Source organism: Puntigrus tetrazona, chromosome 23 (genome assembly GCF_018831695.1).
Source record: "Puntigrus tetrazona isolate hp1 chromosome 23, ASM1883169v1, whole genome shotgun sequence".
In the NCBI taxonomy this organism is placed as follows: Eukaryota; Metazoa; Chordata; class Actinopteri; order Cypriniformes; family Cyprinidae; genus Puntigrus; species Puntigrus tetrazona.
Window position 1 is genome coordinate 11,406,205 of NC_056721.1, and position 24,900 is coordinate 11,431,104.

Consider the following 24,900-nt stretch of genomic DNA (forward strand, 5'->3'; position numbering starts at 1 on the left):
ACATTCTTATATGACAAACTGCGTTATACATTAAAACAATACTCTGTAGAAAATTATATACAATTCGCTCTGAACCCGAAATAGAGTCTCTTGTTTGAATGCATTGTAAGGAGAGCCCACCTGCAGTTCTCAAGACAAATGAAAACTGCGAGAATATGAAACAGCCTTTCTCTGTGCGCATTGTTCTCAGCCTCAACCACAGATTTCCTCCGAATGCAGGATCTCATGCCTACTCAAACGACCCAGTTTGGAGACATTGCCTTTGAGACATTACTGTTTCTTTTTGAAGACAGCTTGAGCTGCACAGCATGACATCCCCATTAAAGAGAGTGCGTAGGAGAGAAATAAAAAGAAAATAAAACCATTACCAAAGCATTACCAAAATAATAATAATTGTAACTATTAATAAATGTAAAAGAATCGATCAATAAATATTAGGAAGGCTCCAGTACTACCGTACAAAATACATGCAGAGTAAACGGTGAAATAAAAAAAAACTTTAATTGGTTGAATGCTTATGTGATTTTGCTTAAAAATGTGCATGATCTAGAAAATAACATCAGCTTGCTCAGAGAGAACAATAAGATCTGTGGAAGTCTTTTTTTTCACTTTTCTCTTCTGCTGTTGGGAACCAAGCCGTCTTCTGCACGTGAAAAATATGTAACAGTAAGATCAAAGAGAGACTGAAATGTTTAGACACTATAGCAAAAGCATACGATATGTAGGTTAATTAAGGTTTAATGAAATGCCAGGCTTCAGGATCGCAGCAAATGGTGACAGTTCTCAGTATGTGCCAGTGTATGAAACTCCACATATGAATCACTGCCTGCTAACTTGAAAGTCATTTGGATTTTTTTTTATGTCTGAAAATTTTCACCCACACCTCAGGCTCAGGAGTGTGCGAGGGAGAGAGAGATTTACATTACTCAGATCTAAACCGAGAAAGAGGGAGCGAGAGAGGCGGCATCTGAAAGTTGCAGGAGCATCACAGCTCTCTTTACGCGCATTAGTGGGAGCCAAAAGTGGGCTAGATTTTGCATTTTTAATTAGAGAAGGGATTTACTATCTGTGAGAATCCTCTGCTGAGTGAATGGAGAGGGAAGTGAGAGGACCAAAGAAGGAAGAGGTTTTGATGATGCTGCTGTTTGTGTGCCCTCAATAGTGTATATGTTTCTGGTTTCTTCCAGCTGGCTCAAAATGGCTTTCTAGATTTCATGAGCTTTACAGACATATTTTACAGTCAGTACTTGATCTAGTAGGCCTGCGTTTTTGGCTCCGTCTGCAGGTTCCCACACAACAGATAGACCAGAAGGACATACTGCATCACACAGCTGTTGATATCACTGTCCAGAAATCACATCTGTAACAGGACACTCTTACAACAAGAGGAATATTTGTCAGTTTGAGTTAAACTCAGATTGACAGCATTTGTGGCATAATGTTTATTCTAAAGGGATAGTTCAACCAAGTGAAAATTCCCCTATGATACTCAACATTAAGCCATAGGTGTGTAGGACTTTCCTCTTTCAGACACAATCAGAGTTTAGCCAATCACGTGAGCCTCTTTCGACAGTGAAACGCTGCATACAAACAGTCGTTTCAGTCTGAGGGAAAAAAACGTCAAATGGTGCCAGAAAATGTCAATAGGAGAAAAATCTGCAATAGGACAATGCTACAGCCGTTACATAAATAGGTTGCATGCTGCATTCGTCCAATCAATAACACGGACACACCACAAATGAGAACGTTAACCCATGTTTAGGAATTTAGTGTTAAATGTGAGTCTACGAATACACAGGATTAATTGTTAACCCTGTGTAAATTATGAGCTTTGTGAAACATGAAGCAAGATAATCCAGGTTCACTTAAACTCTACTTTTTTTTTTTAAATAATGATATAAAGATCATATCAAATAGACTAAATCCTGGTCGCATAACCCATCAAAGAACAGTATGAGGATTGACTAAAATAAACAGACAACATCTAATTAGTGCTTTATTATAGATTTCTGAAGTAGTTTACCTTTTATAACATATGCCCACAACATAAAACAACAAACATGCAGAGACAAGCAAAAATACTTTCCTTTCCAAAGCGATAAAGAAAAGGATTTTGGGCACACACATAAACAGACTCAGAGATTCAAACAGGAACCAGACAAACAGCCTAGCTCTTATCTACCAAAACACCTGCCGTCAGTTGGGACCTAGTGTCATTTCACACAATGATGCAAAGACGACTAGGAGTTGGGCCGCATTCTGTATATCTGTTCTTTAGTGAGGGAATGAAAGTAAATTTTATAAAGTCCAGACGCTGAGTGATGAATATCAAGAGAAAGAGGCAAGAAGAATTGAGCCATGCATGAAAAAGAGAGCTGAAGGCAAAGAAGTGAGATAAACAAGCTGAAGACAGTGAAACGAATTACTTTTGTAACGAATGTATAGTAGTATAGTTTTAATTTACAAAAGAACTTCTCAGAATGATATTTAACATGATTATACAGTAAAATACATGAATACAGGTTTTTACCGTATCATTTTCACAGCATTAAAATTGCAATCTTAATGAATGAATGCATTTAATGGAGAAACTGAAGCGAAGGGAGGGTGCCAGAAAAGAGGGAAGTGATATCACATGACCTGGTTTATTAGTCAGAGTTGATGTCTAATCCAGCTCCGCTCATCAGTCAGGGCCATGAGCCATCGATCTGTTGAGTCTGGCTGTTAGAAGGATGAAGGACCCACTGACACACATCTGACTTTCTGACTTTCAATTCGGACTGGTTCGAAGTAATCTAACAAATTTGTCTCAAAAATCGCAAAATATTCATGATTATTTACAGACTTGAATCTCATTTTTTCCGCTTGTCATGTGCTAGCAAATAAGCATAATATTTAAAAGCATAATATTTAAAAAATAGCTATTAAGATGTTGCACAAAAATGTAAAAAGGCTGCTGGTTTATCTCACGAGGACTACAGGAACTCACTAATCTCAACTGCTAGTCTGAAATAATAAATAACCATACAGTCAAGGTCTTTATACATTTAAGGCACGTTTTACAACTCACAGCAAAAAGAGCAAAACAATTAGGTCAAAGTCCAGATAAACATAGCCTGCATCTCATTGGCTAGCCCTCCTTTATCTCATGGCTTTAAGCTCAAAGCAGACAGACACAAGAATGCACTACATTTCCTGAAAAACTTCCCAAGCCAGCAGCCATGTCTCTCTTTCGCCATATACCACTTCTCATAAACAATAAAGCCAAAGAAGCTTAATTTCCAGCCCGAGGAATGATTGTCAAGCGTCCTCATACAAATCTACGAAATGGAAAACTGTTAAATATGACACATATGGTCCTTTCTCATGTGCAAAAACTAAAATTGAAAAATGTATTTATTTGTTAAGTTTAAATTTGTCATACACTCTGACTGAGATTGGCTGAAGACTATATATACATATATATGTATATAACATTTATAGGACAATTCATGTCACATCTAGGTGTCGATTCAAAATATTAATTGGCGTTTTGCTATTTCATTTCATGTATGGCTGGAATAAGTGCCTGGATGTGATGAAAACGCCTGCTAAGTGAACTGACATTTCTTGATAGAGACTTTGCAAAAGCATAGATGCTTAATAGGTCAAAGTTCATTCCCACCATCGATAGATTGTGATGCTTAAGACTGACATAGATCTGTACAGCTTATCCCCCTGACTTCAGCCGCTGACAGTCTGCTCTCTAAGCAGATGAGTAGTGAGGGTTAAGTGGCTTTAGCTCAGCGAAGAATGAGGCTGATGAGAGCAGACTAACCAATACTCAAGGCGCATCCAGTTAGATGCACGGGGCAGATGGAACTGTGTATGTGTATCTAATCAGCTTACGACCACATATCCACCCGACCGCCTGTGAGGGAGCCCATGGGTCAGGCAGTGACATACATTGGCGGCTGCCGCGCTTTGCGGTTTACAACAACACGGCACATGCGCTGCACTGTAAACATAAAATAAAAGGGAAAGATTGCACATTATTTTTCCTGCTTAGTTCAGCAGATTTGAACTCGTCCGTTCACGAAATACAAAATGTCACATTCACCCAATGAACTGGTGTGAGGATTTCTTATTTGGTCTCCGTTTCGTACGACTTTAAATGACTCTTTTTATGTAACGAACTTAATAATAAAGAAAAAACATCTTGTGAAGTAGAAGCAGCACACGTAGACTTCAATAACAGAGAGAAATCAGTAAAGCTCAAAAGATCTTAACATCACCGAAAATATCTAGCAAACATGACAAAAACTACATTGTCAGCATAAATACAGCCAGTAAACAGCATAAAATAAGCATATAAAGCTAACTTCATAATTTATTCATGCTACAGAGAATGCAAGGTACATTCACACTGCAAATTCAGCAACATTGTTCGCAGCACATTCGGGAGACTATCATTTGTCTCAAACGTTTTATATAGAAGCAAAGTAATTCACATTTCTCATTTGCAATTTAAAAAAGCCTCTGGATAAAATGTAATTCCTTTTTGCACAGCCTCAGCGGTGCAATCCCCAAAAAAGTCGCTACCAACATTCTGATCTCTGCGATACGTTTAATATGCGATCCCACTGAGAAAGCATGGAAGCAACGAGCACTCGAATCTGATTACAAGAGCATAACGCAGCCAGTTACCAAATTGTAACCAAACAGATTCCTCTCATTATCCAGAAGTGAAAATTAAAACACATCGCCGGAGGCTCACAGGTGCAGAAGTATTTACTGTACTGTGTGTTCCTGAGGAAAGCAGCTGGTGAAAGAGTAAACACTGTATGAGTGCACATATCCCTCTGCGTCTCTAGTTCACTCGCACAATCATCAGTCTACATGAGTTCACTGCATTCACAGAAAAACACACTTCACCCCAAACCACCTCACTAGGGCAAAACATTATCATAAATCTTACTCATCCTTACGCCGCTTTCATTTAAAAGAGGAGGTTCTTCAATAAAAACTAATTGCGCTGTAGAAGATGCTGTTAATCACATCTTTGGCCTCTTCCTCTTCTTCTAACACGGTCACATCCCCCTCTCTCTCCTTGGCTGTAATTCTCTACTTGTCTGCTCAAGGTTGGTCATAATTCACAGGTGACTGGGGCAACAGGCTGCTGCTGCTGTAGCAGAGCCTCAGACTCATCCTCAGGGTAGAGCATTTTAAAAAGTGTATGTTTGGAAGTAGAGGTCGCATCTCGCGACAATCTGTCGTACGCCAAGACGTTCTGTGTTGATTCTTTGTTCTGCCAAAGCCAAAGAGCGCTCAGGTGACTTTCACTGTATAGCCAAAAGCGTTATAACATTTTTAATGTAAGCAAATCGCTTCAACTTAAAGCTTCTGCAATAAGTTAACACAAAAAATTAGCAAGCGCACGTTCACAGCTTTGGACAACATCTGTCGAATTCGGGTTTAGATTTTGTTTAAATGTTAGGCTGTATCTGCTGCCTTTATATGTAATGCTCTGTCTCAAGGGACAGAAATTTGTAATCATATTCAGAACGACATCTGTTCTAGTTCTTCATGTAAAGTGGCTTTGAAATATGTTGCACCCTGGATTAAAATGTCTTTTCTAGTAATCTAGGTCAAGTTTTAAAAGTATTCCAATCATGCAGAGAATAAAAAGCTCACAACTTGTTTTCAAAAACATCATATCTTTATTGACATCTTCAAAGGACCGATTTTGCATTCAACTCTTTCCAAGTCAATGGTAAACTTCAGAAAACAAGCAGAACCACCACGTTACCCTCCTATTTCAATAACTAATGAATTGTTTGAGGGTTTGTACCTTTTTTGTATTCTTTCTGAATGTGCTTGCAGAGAAATGTATTTCAGTCAATAAATGTTTTGCATTTAGCTCTTCATGCAATTATGGCTATATTGAGATTGCACAAATTTTGATTATTGTGCTTTTTTTAATAAAGCAATTCTTTCTTTCAAAAAAACTCTCAACCAACAGTGAACATTTGTGTGGCCTCATGACTTGTGCACATATTCAACCAACTTCCATCAAAATAGTATTTTTTCTCTTCGTAAGGCTTCCCTTTCTCACTACAATTGTGAAAAATCTGCAGTAAACTGATTTAACAGCTTTGTTTCCCCTAAAAGTACTGAGCCAAACACTCTTTCTCTCAGTTCTGTCAGCTCTCAAACCTTACCTGTCTTACACAACTGTTTAAAACATAACCTATGAAGGAAGGAACAGTCACAAACAAACAAAACCCACACAAATCATACATAAACATTAAGCTGAATGGAATGTACACCCATATATTTTGGAATGCATGTTTGAGAAGTGCACATCGTGCAACTGTGCTTTGCCACGTAATACAGCTGTACATCCACGTGTGCATGCTGACAAGAGGCTCTCACATGCTTATATTTTGAACTTCTAAACTTATATTCAACATAACAGTCTACCAGCCATGTTTGCAGAGGAGCAGCACCTCTGTGGAAGCTCTGAATTCTTCACAGTATCATAGTCTCGCCTTCCAAAAACAACAAAACAAACAAAAACAAGTCTACACTGAAAATCTGACGCACTTGTGAATTTGACACCTATGGAGTAAAAGTGTGTGCACAGTGAGCAGGGGTTCATATGTGTCTCAGTTTCTACATGTGTGCAATTTAGGACTTTGCAGGTTGTGTCTCTGTTCTAGGTGTGGCTTTATTAAACCTGTCCCTGAGGTCTTACTACCACCGACACCAAATGATGACCTCATTAACACAAGCATACAAAAAAAAAAGGTTCATTCATTCTTCAATTCTTCAAAGATTTCTAAAACTAGAAAGTACCTGCTTGATCTCCAATACTTTGATGAACACAACGGTTCCTATAAGAATTAGCTTAGGCCACGGGTCCGACAGCACTGCTGTTAATACAGACTTTGTACCTAAACAGCACCGACACAGCACATCGACTGCTGCTTTCATCACTCTCATAATCATCATCCACTCTTTTAGTGCCTTTAGCATTAATCTTATTGCTTAAAATCAAAATGTATCAAAGTCACAGTGCTGAGTCTGTAGTATTCCGCATCTAGAGGTACATCATCCTTGCAGATAATCAGATACTCAAAAAACGACAGGATGCCCATGTAAATTCTATGTAACAAACATCATGAACATTATCCGTATAGTAAGGCAAATACAAACAAAACAAATATTTGTCAGAGCCTTTAAATATCTTCAAACAAGAACATAATAAATATTAGGTGTGTGATAGACATCAACTGAATACTACAGCAAGTCTCTTTCTTATTTATACTGTCTATGTCTGAGTAGACCACCAGAGAGAAGCTTCTAGACATTGGAGATATTTTGCGAGGCATCCCGTGCTTGTCGGATACCATAGAGCCACTTAATGACGCGTGCGTTCCTCTCAATGACTGAGATGCCGTAAGGAACACGCTCACTGGGTTTTATAGGTCCATCGTCATCTTCATCATCTTCCTCCTCCTCTCCTCGGCGTCCGTCCCCACCGTCCCCGCACTCTGAGCTAGGTGTACTGACGCTCCGGAGTTTGGAGACCGAAACAATGTCCGAGTTCGCCCGGGCAAACCGCTCCACACCACCCATTCCTTCCACCTCATCTGGGTCTAGTCCACAGTAGTTAAAGAAGCGCTCCAGGTCAGCTGTGGCCCGAGAGTAGCGGTCGCTCAAGTCCGATTTGGAGCGGTGGAGGGAGGGATGCTTCCGGGTTGAACCGGGACGTGACCCCCGAGAGCTGGCTGAGGAAATGCGGGTGAAAGCAGGGGAAGCCGGGGGTAGAACGCCAGCACGTAAAAGCAGGGGGCTGGAGGGGATGCAGGGGGATGCAGGGTAAGTTCCCGAAGGCTGCTGCTGTGTGGGAGGTGCCTGTGGCTGGGCTATCTGTGGTTGAGCTACTTGAGCTTGTCTAGGTTTGGGTTGAAGAGGCAATCTCTGAGGTTTCCTGATCTCTGCCTGCGGTCGCACGTCCACCCGTCGTACAGTTACAGAGTTGGTGGTCCCGTAACTACCTTGTGGTACCAGCCGGGGAACCCTGGCTGGGACCGGAGGTGGCCTTCGGCTGGGCTCAGCAGGTGAGGACTGATTGTTAAGCGGAGAGGAGGTGCGAGAGGAGTTGGACGTTGATCCAATGTGTGCTTTGAAGTTAATGCAGTGCTGAGGTTCTGCAGATTGTCCACTACCAACACTCTGACCTCCGGAAGAGGGTGAGGAGGCTGAGGGAGAAGGAGAAGATGGGGTAGGTGAGGATGCAAGCGGTCCGTCACAAACGTTGATTAGATTATTGAGTACTTCAAGGTTGAGTTGTGGACCTCTGCTCATGCCATGATCTGGACCTCCATTCTCTGTCTCAAGTATGCGCCGGGTAATCTTCCTCGCAGGCGGAGTGTTTATTCGGCACTGCATCATCATGCTTGGTGATAACAGCGGTTTGCGGATGATTGGGGGTTTCACAGGTTCTTGCTTATTGAGTGCTACTTGCTGACTCTTTACGTACTTGGCCTTGTCTGCTTCCAGGCGCTCAACTGCACTCAGCTTCCGCGTTCCTGGCTCGGGGGCTCTGCGGAAGTAGTCCGGGCCTTTGTTGAGGATTCGGAAAGGCATGGCAGAGGTGAATGGACCCCCAGTAAGACGGCCATCTGTGGGACGAAGGGTCTCCACTGGCATGATTGTTAGAAGTGGGATTAATTTAAGAGGTGAAATCAAGGCTAAGGGTCAAAGTTTTTGTTGTGTTCAAGAAAGTCTTGCACTCCAAAGAAAGACTTTTGTAGTCACAGGTCTTTTTATTCCTTTTCCTTTGTATATGTTTCCCCACCTTCAAGGGCCCCTTTAACTTTCTTACCAGTATGAACACTCCTGCTGCTGTTACTTCACTCTTTTTTGTGTGCCGGACTTTTGCCTCTATTATCTGTTCTCTCCTGAGTCCGGCTCATTGAATAGAGGCCCGTGGGATGGGGTCATAAAGGGTCGCATTCCACATCAGTCCGGCTGAGTGACCCACTAGGATGGGGCAGATCCTAAATCGAGCTCCTTGCAGCTGAAAGGTTAGCAGAACGGTTCTGGTGAAACACTGTGACTCTGTCCCTTCCTCTCAAACTCCAGATGTCTTAGACTTGTAAAACGCTCCTTAAAAACCTGATCCTCTTTTTCTTGTAATCCTGGACTCTTTTCCTGGAGGAAAGAGAGAGAGAGAAAGATGCTGTCAGACATGGGTAGGCAAAGAGAGGACGTCCTCTCACTCCCTCTGCAACACACATATAACTGGAGTACTCTAGGGCGAATGGGGGCAGACGTTTGGTTATAATGCACTGTCTGGCCCCTCCTACTACACTCTTAAAGCCTCCAGATGCTGCATGTGGGAGCAGCCAATCAGGAAAGAGAATACAGTTCCAAGCACAAGAGGAGGAGAAAGGAGTAAGCCAGCAGCCAATCTCTGATTGGTCTAAACTCGGAACGCTGACCAATTGCACCCTTCCCCCCACTCACAACAAACACTCCTACTGAATTTTCATTCAAATGTGATTCTTTGAAAAGAAACAAAAAAGAAAAGGACAGAGCTACAGAACAGCTGCAATCCTTTATATTCAGTTGCATCAAATAGTGGCATTTTATGAAAATATTTAAATATCCTCCTCCACTTATTCAGTGTTCATGAGTGCACAAAGATGCTTTGTGTAGTATCTTTACAAAGTACATTATAGGCAGATTATCATCTTTTGTATTCTGGTCTCAGACTAGACCTAAGCCAAGGGTTATTTAAATCTCTCTGAAACACTCATATACACTCATGTATACATACTCACACACGCTCATATACTCAAATACAGCTTGTCTAAGAAAAGCTAGTTTTATAGTAAAACATTCTTACTTTAAGAAATTAAACAGAGCGCCGTTTCAAATCTGTGCTGGCTCAAATTTAGACATTTTCCCCTCACTCTCTTTCTCTCCATCATAACTTCTGATGCTTTCATATTCCTCTTGATCCTCATTGTCAAGGGAGTGAAGGCAATTTGCCTTTTCCCTTCCCTATTCTCCTTTTTGTTACTGCATTAAAGGTTTGGATTACATCATGAAGAGCGCTGAGAGGCTTGTTCCTTGCTGTTCATCATCATCTTCATCATCATTATATTCAAATACACATTTTTAATTAATCTTTTTATAGCATGACTTCTAGTCTGGGCCCTCATCCCCGTTACGCTCCCCCTCCCCTTTTCACTAATAAGATAGAAAAGACTTAACACAATAGAAAGAGTCCCCCAACCAAGCAACAGTTCATTTGACATCATAAATATAGTCTTAAACTCTAGCTGCAGAGTGAACTGCCTTTAGGAGAAACCTGCTAATAACCCTTCTGACATTTGCCACAAAGAGTGAACAATAAATAAATCGCTTAAATGAGCTCAAATTTGACCCCTTACTTTCCTGATGCATGTTCACAATAATACGAGGACCATTTTATCAGGGCATTTTCGCAATTCTTAGATTTTAGTAGCTTGCTTTTTCTCTAAAGTTTCAGAGTTCAATTTTTAATTTTTAACTTCAATGTTAAGCTTATTATCATTTCAATATGTAAAATTGGAACGTTTCATGGTAAAGTGTCCTGATTTTTCAGGGTTATTCAGAGACAGGTAGGTTAAAAGTAGGTTAACACTGCAGAAATGTTTTGTGTTGTAATGTTTCCATTACAATGTAAATAGATTTAATTAAACATGTTTGGCATGTTTCTATCTGTTACTGTGTGTTATAAGAGGCTTATGAACAGAGTAATGCAATAAATGCTTATCCAGGTCAAATTCTGTGATGGATTTAGATGATGAACACTCATATATACACCTACAGCTGTCTCTCAATGGCCAGGCTTTTAATAGAAAGCACAGTTGCTCAGGACCCTGCTATGCTGTTAGGGGTGAGGCAGCTCTAGTGTCAAAAAGCCAAAACAGATCATCATTCCTTCCCCTCCACATCTCTATATTCCCCTGTGCTACACCGGCCTTTACTAAACACCAATATAGAAGAAAATTCTTCCACAGGAACCATAGACCACAAGAATGAAGGCTTGTACATTTATGGATAACAAGCCTACAATTTCTGCTTGCTTTGATTGTTAAGTCATCAGAGCACTTTCATAAAACTATTTAACTACCTCAGGCATCATTGAGATAAGCAGCACACAGAAACAGCCTATGAAACATCCAAAGACATGCTTTTGGGAACATCATTAAAGTGGTAGTTCATCTAAAAAAAGAAAATTCTGTCATTAATTACTTATGACCTTCTTTCTGACCCTGCATAGACAGCGAAGTAAATGGCCACTATTAAAAATATATCATATTTTGTTAAAAATAAAATAGGCATGAAATCAATCCCATTAAACATAAAAAACATCTCAAGATTTCATTAATCTGTTTTTAATATGTAATCAATAAAACGGGGAAATATTAATATGCAATTAAATATCCAAAGTTGGCAGATACACAGAATGGTCAGACATAAACGAATGTTAAAAACAGATCTCTAATATTGCCAGATAATATGCATACCAAAATATTGTACATTTCCAGTCCATACGGTCCATAAAAAAACTTCCCCCATGCAGACTGTAATAAGCAGGGTTTAGTTCTCAATTTTGGGTTGCAACCCACCAGCTGGGAACCACTGTTTAGAGCAATGATATACTCAGTCCAACAGAAGTTAAAATCTTACTCATCTTACAGCACACAGTGATCCCAAAACCATTAAAGTGTTTAGGTCTCATGTAAAGTAAGATCTCCAAACAGAAGCAAACACACTGTGGAATGTGAGGGCCACAGGGGCGAGGGTGGCACGTACAGCCCAAAGCTATGGGCACAAGCGTGGTGTGAACTGATTGAGATAACAGAAGCATTTCAGCACTGAGCCAACTGGACTCAGAGCACCAAGGACGTGAGGAGAGCCAGGAATACACACACTTAGAGACACACACACCCACGTCTGACTGCCACAACCACAGAAACACACAGGCATCTCCAAAGCAAACCTTGCTGGGCACAAAATAAAGATCTGCTCTTGATTTCTGAGAGCTGATGTAATTTTCCCCACAGTGTTTAGTGGTGGACCGGACTATTGAGCCGCAAAAAACGTGAATGGAAAATGTTTGCTAATGGCTTGAGCATGGCATCTAACAGTGATGTTTTTGTGGGTGTTTTTAAATCTGAATGGATGTGTAATGTTCATTTTATTAGCATATAAAGATTTGAGGTACACTAGATGAAGGAAAATGTGATGCAAATAAGCTTACACTAAAACCCATGGACACAAGCACTAGGAGACGACGGGTCGAGCACGGCGGTCTACAGCTGCAGGAAGTAAAAAAAAATGACCTCACTAATTTTGGCTGAAAGAAACTCCACATCGTAATTAGAGGGGAACTCAGCATGAGTGGATGAGATCTGCTGTTTTAAGGATATCTTTCAATTACTGCTGCGACAACAGACCCAATATGAGAGATACACGTGAGTGGGGGGGGGACAAGGAAGAAGAAGAAAGAAAAAAAAAGATAGAGAAAGTGAGGGGGAGAGAGAGAGAGAAATGGGTCAGATACGTGAAAAACTGAGATAAAGAGTCAGACAGAGACAGAAAGTTGGTAAACAGCAAACAGTAGAAGAATAAACAATGCTTTTAGTTTCTAAAAGAAAATGTGAGTAGTGCTTGCAAAAGCAAATCACCACAATCTCAAGCTCTTGCTAAAATGTGTTCAGCAGGACAACAAACTTGTCCTTTCCTCAACAAACCTCACAATTTGAGGAATGGTTTCATATTCCTAACACAAGAGCTGACATTGCCTTATTTCAAAAATGAGTCATAAAGACATATATAATGCCTACACTTTGGGATAGAGAGGAATAGTAACGGTGATGCTTGCCCTAGTTGTCAGGCTTGGAACGCTGATGAGAAGCTCCTGGATGTCAAACTGTCTATGTAGAGGCATGTTCGACTTTGTGACTGGAGACTGACAGCTCTAAATAGATCAAAACCTACATTTCCTGCTCCTAGCAGCCTGGGAGGATTCACTCTGAGTCACCTGTGCAATCTTACAGTTACACTCCTGTTCCCCAGGCTACATACTTTCCATCCTTTAGCGTGTCAATACTGCAGGAAGCTTGCGTGAGTCTCTTTAGGTATTAGGCAAGGACTGAGCATAGAAGATCTGACGTCACTATGAGTAACGAGGGAATTCAGGAATCTCTCCCAACTGGAAACGTAAAGCATCCTGCTGACTTAGCGGATGTAAAGAACAGGGAGAAGGAATGTGTCAATCAAACTAAGGGAGAGACCATCACCACCCTGTGCAGAAAAAAGAAACACGGTGAGGTAAAGACTACCTTTCCAGGGTCGTTTTTTTCTGCCAGATTAAAACAATTCTAGACAAGCACTACTATTAAACTACTATATAGCAACAAGTAGCCATATATTCCCAGTGTTTTGTGTGACAGCTCTCAATTGATTTATTGATAACGGCTTGTTTTGGATTGAATCTGAGCGACTCTGCCCTACAGATGAACCACACTTAAAGATTTGACCTCTTGTGCTACACTGTAGGTGTTATGTTTAAGTACAAGCTAACTAGCATCATTCCCAAGGGTTGGCCCTGATGGCTTTTACTGCATTGACAGAGTCACACTTCTCATTCATCTCACCTCAGCGACCACGATAAAGATGCCCCGGAGGACTCAAGCCTTTAGCCTGATAACCTTTTACACTGCTTCAATCCGTAACTGCCACAAAGCTCCATCGGTGAGGGACAGCTGGTTATAACGGTTTTAAACAGCCTTCTCCTCTCAATGTGTGGCAACGCACAGCACAGCTGTCTCCCCTCCGTCCACAGCAGCCCAGGATGACCTCTCAACACAACATCATTATACAGAGCTGGTATTGTACTAAATGCCCCACAGTAAGACCAGGATACAGCTAACACTGACTGTCTTAATGAGCCCTGAAGATATTATCATCATTCATCTCCCGTTTATAATCTCAGCCAATATGTGGATCCCTAAAGATATCTTATATTTTTTCTATCATATTAGGTACATTCATTTTATGCCTAAAAGGTTTTTTTAAAATTGTCCTTCCTGTAATATCAATTTATCTTGTAGAAAGGTAAATGTAATTACATTTTCCCCCTTAAACGTGTCACGAAAGCATGTTAAAAAGGACACATAAAGAGAACAGAATAAGGCCATTCTTCCATCTCTCATGTTGACTGTAATAAGATAATCAGATCAGAGCAAATAGTCCATCTGTCCTTCATGGACCAACCACAATGCAACCATAAATTCCCTACATTTCCCTCCATCCATCACTTTAAAACTTCAAACCAGAGAAACCAGATTAGATCAAATCAGTTTCCCTGGAGTTTTCTGATCAGGGTTGAACGTCACAGCAGAGATGCTCACGCTCACTCAGATAAATGTATCTGACCCCAAAGACCTAGGTGATCTGTCACTTACACGACTATTAGTGATGTACTGTTTCCCTTTGGATTAAGCTCTGCAGTACCAGCTGCACATTTAAGGGAAGAGCACTGTGGTGGCAGAGGTCTCTTTAAACTCCCAACTCAGTACTGTTCCCTGTCAGCTGTAAAAAGAGAGATGCACTTCACTGTCATATTGATCAAACAAAATGGCCTGATCATCCCCTAATTACAACCATGGCAACCTTGTCTCTGTCAGACTCATCTCAGGAATCCGTGACCCCGGGGCCCTCTAAATGGACCCTGACCCTGTGGCCCACCTCAGGCCTGACAAAGTAAAGCTGAGAGATGTCACTCACACATTCTCAACACTAAAGACACATGCAAACTCACGCCTGCCACACACACACACACACACACAAGCATGCTAACAAACACACATGTGAGTGTGGACACAGTGTGTAATCACAAAGACGAGACGGTTTAAGCGTCAGCCCAGAGTGTTGTTTTTACCTTCTTCCACAGCAGCTACCAATTCCGCTTTCCCACAGTCACACACACACACACACACACACACACACACATCAAAACAAAAGAACAACAAACAACTAGCAACTTGGTTTACAAAAACTAGAGCACAACACAAACACAACCTCCAAACACACACAGACAGAGGTCACCTATTAACCCAGTTTGACCAATAACTAAGCCAGGAATGTCAACGAGTTAATGGATCTCAGAGAGGGAAAGATAGAGATCTTTTCCTGCACGAATATGCAGACACCTCACAGTTGTTATTACACACACTTACTCAGTTCCTCATTTCTCAATCGTTATTATTTTGACAAACTGTTAACATTCATTTCAGGGATGTAAGATGCATCATAGCGGCTGTCAATTTTATTAATCACTACTTTTTGATATTGTATGTTTAGTTGTTGATGCTCATTTCCCCTATGTTTAAATTCAAATTGCCTCTGGTGTCACCTAACACTAATAAATTTATAAAAAGAAACAAATACCAAGATGAACGGCTAGTTTTATGTTACGAGTCTATATTAATACCCAAAAGAACCAATTACAGAAATACACTTTGTAATAAATAAAATTGTATTTTTAAAATCATCAGCATAAAATTATACACATACACGTGTCAGCCAGAATTGTAATGTTGGTGCATCCCTAATAACAATGGCACAAATTGACATTCGAAACACATTAAATCCAACACAACAGCACAAACTTGCAGACATCCGCCGTTTTAATGCATGTGATAAAAGTCCTAATGGACTTGATCTGTATTTAACTGCCTAAAACTGAACTCAATTACCCTACACTCACACGATTTTTTGCTGATCCTGTATAAACAACTATTATGTCCTACTAGGTAATCAGCCCAGTCCCAGCACGCTTAAATTAGACACACTAGACACTCACATCCTTCATAAATGAATGATGAAATGAGAAAACATGAGTTATACATGAGCCTCACTATAAATGCCATTGCAGTTAAACATAAAATAACAAAAAATAAAAGTTAGGGAGATAAATAGATTTAAAAAAAACAAAACAAAAAAAACTAATATAAAGCCAGAGTTCAACACAGTCAATGCAAACTAACTGCAGAAAGCACAAGGCTAATCCGGTCTCTAGTCTACTGGATTTCTGTTACAGGTTGCTTAACTTACCAGGACAAGTGTTTTCCAAGAGCAGGATGAAGCTCTCAAGCTGTCGAGCCTTTTGAAGAACGGAGCTCAGCAGAGAGTCGGCGCTCCAGTGAATGTGTGTGAGAGTCTGTGTGTGTATGTGTGTGTGAGCGCGACTGACACGGCAACTCAAATACTTCTCCTCCTCCCTCGTTCCACCATAGCTCCTCCCAGGCAACTCTTTCAGGAAGAGCTAGGACTGGAGAAACACAAGCAGGAAGCGCAACTCTTCCCTACAGACACATGACCAAACGAATATGTGCTCGTCTTATTTACTCCACAAATCCTTTGCCTATTCTTAGTCGCGAGGTTTCCGATTGGAGTTGTCGCTTCCGATTGTTGTTCACCTCCTGGATATTTGTGGTGGTCATTTCCCAAAACAGCTCTCAATAATCCTTTCCCACGTTGCACCTACTGTAGAATACAGGAGGAAGTGATATAAGACTGACTGTCGGCTTCATCAAAGTAAAAGGAGCGCTGCAGTGGAAGCCATAAGGAAATCCATTCATTCCTTCTGACAATTTCAGGAAGATTTCCAAGGAATTACCTGAGACAGAATGAAGAGAATCATCTCGTATGACCGGCTCTGTTCTGGGAAGCTAAGAAGAATTTGTAGTTTCTCGGATCTCAGAATGAGAGTCTGGCTTGAGAATCGTCCTCAAAATACAAGTAAAATCCCGTAAGAATAGGGAGTGGACTGGATTCAGCTCAAAGAGATGGAAATGAATGAAAGTTACGAAACAAACACTAAACGCGCCAGTATCAGTCTCGCTTTGAAAACTCCACCTCTCCGTTTTCGGTAAGATTAACTAACAAACCACAACCATTTAAGGAGTTCTGGTTTGGCAGACCACCTTTGTGGGAAGGTGAATGTTCTGCTGAAAAACAAATAACATCTACCATCCAGATGCACAACAAATTAACGAGTCTGACCCAAACAGCTCCTCTTTTTTTAGGTCTATTCATTCAGTCAATGCAGGTGTGGATTCTTAGCCCATTCCTCTCCATCCGACTGACTTTGAAACCCACACCCTCTCATGCCAAGGGGGCATACCTGAGACCCACCGTAATCACAATACCCACAGAATGTCTGCCTGTGGCTATGGTAACAGATCTCTATGGGAATGGCTGAAGCTCTAAGTCGAGGAAAGTGAATCACGCAGATACTACCAAAAATCTGACATAGGGGTGTTAACAACTGATTGACGATTAATTGTGCATAATTAAATTGAGAAAATTAAACTGATGATTAATCAACTTAGCAGTATGAAAAACCTGTCTATACAAGGATCTAAAGTGAAAATACACATTGAGTTGCATGGAATATTTGCAACACAGATGGGCACCCGTGGATTGTGAAAAAGTAGGCTAAAATTAAAAAGAGGGTGCATAACAAGCATTATCAGTGCTTAGCTTTAAGCATTTTTTCTGCTTGCCCAATTAGACCAAAAATTGCCCTGATAATACTTTCGATTTCGAATACATCGATCTGCTTCAGAGGACATGTGATAACCCCCTAAAGGCGTATAGGTTGGCTTTATGTTGTATATATCTGATTCACAGAGCTTCAAAATAATGGCCGCTATGCACCAGCATTACCAAACTTAGGAATTTTTTTTTTTAAACTCTGACTGTGTTCATCTGAAAGAAGAAAGTCATATATATATCTAGGATGGCTTCGGGGGGAGTAAAATATGCAGTTATTTACATTTGAGCGAACCCTATTCTTTAACATCGTAACTTCATCCCTGCGCAAAGGTTTACGGCGAAGCTGCTTACACTGCAGGATCAACACTACTGTTGGAGTGGCTGCCCTGTGTGCAGTGCCACATTGGTAATGCTGTCAGCACTGATCTGTCTGGGTGCTCATCTGAGCTGCTGAAGAATGGCAGCGTCTTTGAAAGAGAGGATTATGGAGCAGTGCAGGATTACTACCGCTGCCCATCTTTCATTCTGAAGACCACGCTGTAGGCTCGGAGCGAGACACACTCACAGGGTCAGACTCACACATGGACATCTCCTTTTACAACTCGTATTACACTCAGACGTGTCCAAACGGGCTTTCACACCACTAAATCGTCACAAATACACACACACACCCCTCCGTGAACATGCATGTGCACAAACACGATCGACTGATTAGTCAAGCAGCGATGAAAATGACTGTTTGCAAACAATGAGGTCAACTATCACGACAAGCTGTTTACACACTTAACACCGCCAATTAAATAAACAGTTAAGATTTCCATGTGAGCAACACTAGAAATGGACAGAAGAAATTTTTAAAAATCATTTTGCAAACTTTATGGGAATGATACATGTTCTGAAACTAGCAACATTCTAAAAAAAACCCCCCAAAAAACATAATAAATAAAATAAACATCCAAGTAAAACATTACTGAAAGGTTCTGAGGATATTCCCTGTTAACTGGATGAACAACCACGTAAGGGGCGGAGCATCAAAAGAACGTTCTACTCCACGGAAATCTACAGTTTTCAGCGGAATTCTGTGCCTGGATACAAGTGGGTGGCACTGAAAGGATTGTCTGAAGTTAAGGCTGCTTTAACACGTGCGTGCACACTCCCACACACAAGCGTATGCACGCACACACACGCACACAGAGTTCGTGAAAGAGGCCTGGTGAGCCTGCACCACAGATTTGGAGAGAAAACACAAAAACATAAGCACCTGAGCCAATCAATGCATGGAGCAATAGGGAGATCAGGGGTGAGTGCACTCTCAGTTGCAGTGCCGTACAGGGGAGGAGGCCAGATCCACCGTCTCACGTGCTGAAGGGAAACACGGCCCTCTGGGAAGGGTGGAGGGCTGGCTGGACTAGTGCTGTTTATCTTGGGAGGGCAGTTTCTAGGGAGAGGCTTGAAAGAGCCAACTCACATTCCTCAGGAAAAAAAAAATGGAGATTTAGAAGAGTGTATGAGTAAAAGAGAAAAGCTTGGTCACGTTTTGAAGTCCAAACGTGGGGAAGCTGTATTTAGTAAATGCATGTGGGCGGTTGATGTGGCAAACTTCCTATGGGTCAAAAGCATCACTCAGAGATAAAAATAAGACTAGATTTAGTAGAGGAGTTTGCCAAAATTTCATTTTTCTGGAATTACTCATATTATGTGACTCTAAAGATGTTTTCCCCCCTAAATAAAATCAAATACAATATTTATATTTATTAATTTAGCGAATGCTTTTATCCACGTTGATTTACAACTGAACTCCATCAGTCAATAATACTCAGTAATCAGGTATAGAGTAGAAATTCAGCTTACAAAATATAAACATTTGTTGATTAGCAACCAATGTTAAAAACTCAATACAGGGGTTGTGGTTAAATGGACCGTTAGAGAAATGAGTCACACAGTGTGTCACTATAATAAAAGTTTTAAACTCTCTCAGAAATGTTTGTGGTAAAAACTTTTTTTGCTCATTGTAAAGGAAAAAATGATTAAAAACATTGGCTCAATATCTCTGTGTTCTACAGACAGCAGCTGCTTTAAAAGTTAATAAAAAAACATAAAAAAAATTCATAAAAACATCATATATAAATGAAAATGCCATGAAAGTTGTAATCAATTTCACTAAAGCCATAGATTGAGGAAACTGTGTGAAACTTTATGTGGGTCAAAGGGAACCCGGTCACAGTCAACATCATGTTCTGCAGTAGCTTTTGTGTGTGTATGGCCCATTATCAGCTACTTAGAAATAACCAAATAAACTACACCTCGTGTTTACACGTTCGTGCTTATCCAAACACCTCACTGATTCAATATGAATTTCTAAACGAATCATCATCAATAGTTTAGGAAAGTGTTAGAAAAGTTTAAGATCACTCTGGGAACCCAAAATGTCTCAGACTCTCTCTAATCTTCTCGACTCTGCTGAGCATGGGATAATTTTATGCGCTGGAGCCCCGAGGCTGTCAAATAATCACAGAAAAAAAACTGTGGTGCTTTACATGGTTTGCAAACTAACTGGCTTAGGACCTAGTGGCTAGTCTGTGGTTGAGTGCGAGTGTGTGTGTGTGCGTGTGTGTGTGTGGTTTGAAAAAACAGACTTTGCTCTGGAGGAGACAGAACATGCAGACTCCAGATTAATCTTTACTAAACCGTAACAGTCCCCCCGTACTCCATCTCTGCTGATAGACCTCCACTCACCGCTGACAGTGCTGAATTGAAATTTGACTTGCAGCACATACTGGAAACACACAAAGCACTAGCAGATGAGACAGAGGAGGCCGGTGAAGTCATGGACTTTGGCTGTGTTATGACATTCAGTTTAATCCCACATTTCACAACACTGTGAAGGATTTTTTTTCCACAAAACTGACATTAGCACTAATACTCAAGCAAAGAGTATGCAATCTTTTGCCACATGTGTGATGCTGTGGGACTTTTCTCCATCCGAGCACATATCTTCATTTTCCACAACGGACTCTTCCAAGTATGCATTCACTGCATGCACACTAACTAGCTAACCAAAGATTTCCATAATACAGAAAAAAATCTTATATTTAATTTACAGTATGAATTGTTAATGTTTTATGCCTTTATTTAATTTTGATGATAATTTGCATTAAATCATAATTAAAACAGACATGCAGAACTTATCTATATTTATCTATAGAATTTAGTATAAATATACTATTATTGCAGCATTACATAGGCCTAATAATCATTAAAAAATTATAAATTATGTTAACGTTTTATTAATTCAATTTATTATAAAATGTAATTAAACCATTAAAATGGGAAACAGAATTTATGGGAAAAAATTATAATTGTAATTTATGATTAACATTTATAATAAATGTTACTCAATGTAAATGCATTTTAAATAAAAACTATTTTGGAAAAAATAATATTGACAAACACAGCCAACAAAAACATTTAGCTTTAAATATCCTTTAAATAAAGTAATGAGAAAAAACAAAAAAAAAAATCATCAAATGTATTTGATTTTTTAAATAATATTTAAAATTTAGGGCAACATCTACAATAAACCACAAAGAAAAGTACCACAAGTGATAAAAATACATAGATATGATATATAATAGGTCTTATAATAGTGTCCAAAAAGGTCAATGTGATGCAATTCCTATTTAGACAGACACTGCCTCAATGATAATACTCAGGCTATCCACTAACAGGGAATAACAAAAACATGCTCTAGTCTAATCCCTTTCCAGTTTCCTTCACAGTGAATCAGGTCAGAACAACATGAAGAGTAGGAGCCTATATGTGTACAGTTAAACAAAACTGCCAAGCTATCTTGTTATATGATCGGTTTCACTTGGGTTGGTGACTAAAGACATCCTATATCCTATTTGTGCAGAAATTTAAACACACGGGCCTATCTTAACATCATGTGCAACATACTTTAACAGTCACACAACCAAACACTTACTAGTTTACTTTTCCTGGATTGCAGAAAAAAAGATTCTTCCAAAGACAGGGATTCTGTAACATGGGAATCTGTCTCAAAGGAAAAAAAAACATTAAGAAAATATGCTCCATGCACTCAAATATAAATAGTCCAAAAGACAGCACTGTGAAATAGAGAAGCAGATGTCACTTCATACTTATGTGCTGCTATTTTGTTACATTAGTGAGCAGTCAAGGACAAATCACCCAGTGTGCAGTAAACCTTCAGTCCACGACTTGCCCATGGGCTACACTTTTAACAGGACTGCACATTAATAAAGTGACGTCCTGCAGTAAAAGTGCTCTTCACCCAAAACTGATTAGGAATGGGTAGGCTGACTCGGCGCAGCGAATCGATTCTTTCGAACAGATTCGAACAGTTAAAACCTTTAAGGATTCAGGGAATTGCGCATCACATTCATCACATTATACTATCGATATAACATTCAACTCATAAAAACATAATTCTCAAGAAAACCTCTTTTAACTGCGTTTGCATTATACAGTATAAAAGTAATTTGTAAACCCATTCAAAAGATTCGCTAGAACAAATACAGTACACTGATACGCTTTGCATCACATCTGATCTAACTGAATATGCTCAAGAAATAATTTACAAAACAACTGTGAGCAAATAACATTTCCAGTTATTTCGAGCATCGTCTATTTTAACACTTAATCGACATTATACATTAATTAAGTTAAACTAAACCTTGAGAATGTCTTTTCGAGATTTAAAGTAGATGCTCTGATGCTCATTGGAGTCACAATCTGTCATTGAGGCTTCATTTTAAGCACTCACCTCAGCAGAGACACCGCCGCGTTTCCAAAGCAGACTTCGGCCAGGAAAATCTAACTAGGCTGTACCGTATGAATTTAGAGTTAAAATATCTTTGAGAGGAAAAAATGAGAGTACCTACATTTTCGTGAGCCCTGATAGCCGATTGAATTTCTGCGGGGAATGTACCACCGCAGTCCATAAAATATGAGGGTGCAGTGTTGTTCTATTATAAATTAAAACAGGACGTCGACGGTAACACGTGCTTTAATTTATCACAAAAATATATGCCGAGAGTTTTTTAATATGTTATCACAATGAAAGAAATATACTGTTTAGGACAATAAAGTGGGTTGGAGTGTCCGCCCACTGTTTGAACACCCCTAATACTGCAAATAATGGTATGAGCCGAATCCCGCCATTGGTCACTTCCCAGTTTGGAAAACGCAGGGAAGTTTCCAAGGTAACCGCCCTCTATGTGTTACGCATTACGTAATGTTTAGCGTCGTTACAAACGCATAGTAAGTAACTAATAAAATATAGCTGGGGGGAAATTCATTGGGTTTTATTCCGGCATCTACTTAGGAGCATTCACATTAAATCTTCCATTTTGTCAAGGCCTGAACCTTTTAGTCAACATTTTAAACATGATTTGACGGTGATATGTCAGCAATGCTTAAAAAAACACGGTACATTATAAGGAGAGGATGCTGAATACACAAAGAGGATGGTACTTTAGAAATGTAAATTAATTTAAATTCTGGCTTAGGTTATTATTATTATTATGGCTCATAACTACAACAATATTAACAAATTATTAATTAGCTAGTGGATATTAGTTAGTGGATTTTTTTAGTTTGTTAATTAAAGCATTTTTGCTACATGGACTTCATCATGAGGCCCAGCCAACCCAGACAGGGTGTTACTGGGGGATGGGCTTAATTCATTACTGCCACAGATTGACTATAGCAGTGTTTGTTCACGTCTGTGTATACAATGGGGTGCTGATAAACTAAAGTAGGCTGAATTGAAAGTGATTTAATTAACTTAAGGTGGACTTTTACTTTTTGACTTCTTTATGTTCTACGTGAGGACAAAGAATGCAGATTTTTAGAGATTATGCTGATTTTTATTACAGATTTAAAAATTAAAGCATAATCTCTATTGAATATTTTATTGAATATTTTAAAGGTATATGTATACAAAAAACAATGTGAGCATTTACTATATACATATGATAATATGATATGAAGTGCATATTATTTTAGATATGATTTACAGGCATTGTAGGGGAATACAATGTACCAAAGAATATTACACTCTACACTGCTGCTAATCTGTGTAGACTGGATGTAATTAATGAGGAGAAGCAGAGAATAAGAAAGATGTTTTGGGGGGGAAGCCTGAGCAGCCAGATCTTTAAACTCCCGTTACTCACTCCCACTCGGGGCTCTGAGAGGCCAAATGGCGTTTGCATCCATTGTTCAGCGCTCAGTTTAACTGTTAGCCATGAAAGAAGAAAACAGAGAACTCTGAGACACAAAGACATCGTCCCCTGGGCCATGAACCTCAACCGTCAATCCTCTCTCATTACAAGCATGTCTCATTAAACACCAAGCTACTGCTGATCCATCTCCCTACTGAAAATAAACCATTTAAAAAGTGAAGTATAACAGTTCCTCACTCTACCACCTGCAACAGAAGCTTCTGGTTTTATACGCTGTCATGAAAACATAACAAAAGAGCATAAAACCATTGTACCATCGTAAGTGTTACGTAAGCATAGTGCTTCATCTAAGACTGTGAAGAGAAGTGAAAACGTTTCTCCACGGAAAATCAGTTTGGCTGATTTAAATACAGAATATGAGCAAATAATACCATCTGTTTATCTCTTTAACTTCTATTTTGAGTTTTCTCTCTCTCTCTCTCTCTCTCTCTCTCTCTCTCTCTCTCTGAAAATTGTTTCCATTTTATTCATAACCCTTGGACATGAAACAATGACGATTATGTCAGCAGTCTGCGGTAGTCCGCTTTCCGAATAAATGTTCCTGAGAAGCTTCTGAGAAAACCTGCCTGACGATGCTCTGAGGCTTTATATATAAGCTTGTGGAGAGCCAAGTTATTGTCTGTTTTCAATGACTTCCATTTAACTGAGCCAGGACTTCATGTTCTGCTTAATCTAGGTCCAAAATCAACTCTAATAATTATAGGAGAGGAAAAGCACACTTTGACGCACTCTGAAAGCTTCATCTGATGTTTTTATTTAGCCTTTTGCGACAGAGGAGGACTGGTGAGGCGCTAAACATTTTCTCAAGCAGATCTCGAGTAGATGCCATGGCTACGTTTTTTTTAGTTTTTCTGCTCACACAGAATATGCTTATAATTCAGATTTATAAACGTGACACGATCAGAACTGAATTCTGTCATCATCCCTCATGTCACTCCATTTTCTGCAGAACGCAAAGTCAGTTTTGGTGCGCATTGACTTCCTTTATATGGGGGGGAAA

General features: G+C 39.8%; 1 protein-coding gene across 3 annotated transcripts; it reads right to left on the reverse strand.

The window, feature by feature from the left end:
- Positions 1-5,679: 5,679 nt before the first annotated feature.
- On the reverse strand, positions 5,680-22,543 carry wu:fa11c10 (protein FAM110B). Of its 3 annotated transcripts, none has more exons than XM_043225217.1 (2): positions 22,418-22,543; positions 5,680-9,201 (listed from the first exon to the last, which is right to left on the reverse strand). In XM_043225217.1, exon 2 carries the CDS (start codon positions 8,695-8,697, stop codon positions 7,345-7,347), a length of 1,353 nt encoding a protein of 450 aa, XP_043081152.1. In that variant the 5' UTR covers positions 8,698-9,201; positions 22,418-22,543; the 3' UTR covers positions 5,680-7,344. The 3 variants fall into 3 exon arrangements, with proteins under 3 accessions (XP_043081152.1, XP_043081153.1, XP_043081151.1); XM_043225218.1 differs by lacking the exon at positions 22,418-22,543 and adding an exon at positions 21,599-21,662; XM_043225216.1 differs by lacking the exon at positions 22,418-22,543 and adding an exon at positions 16,168-16,902.
- Between the last annotated feature and the right edge of the window lie 2,357 nt (positions 22,544-24,900).

Excerpts from the sequence above, each read along its gene's own strand:
- wu:fa11c10 (XM_043225217.1), bottom strand. The coding sequence starts at position 8,697 with ATGCCAGTGGAGACCCTTCGTCCCACAGATGGCCGTCTTACTGGGGGT.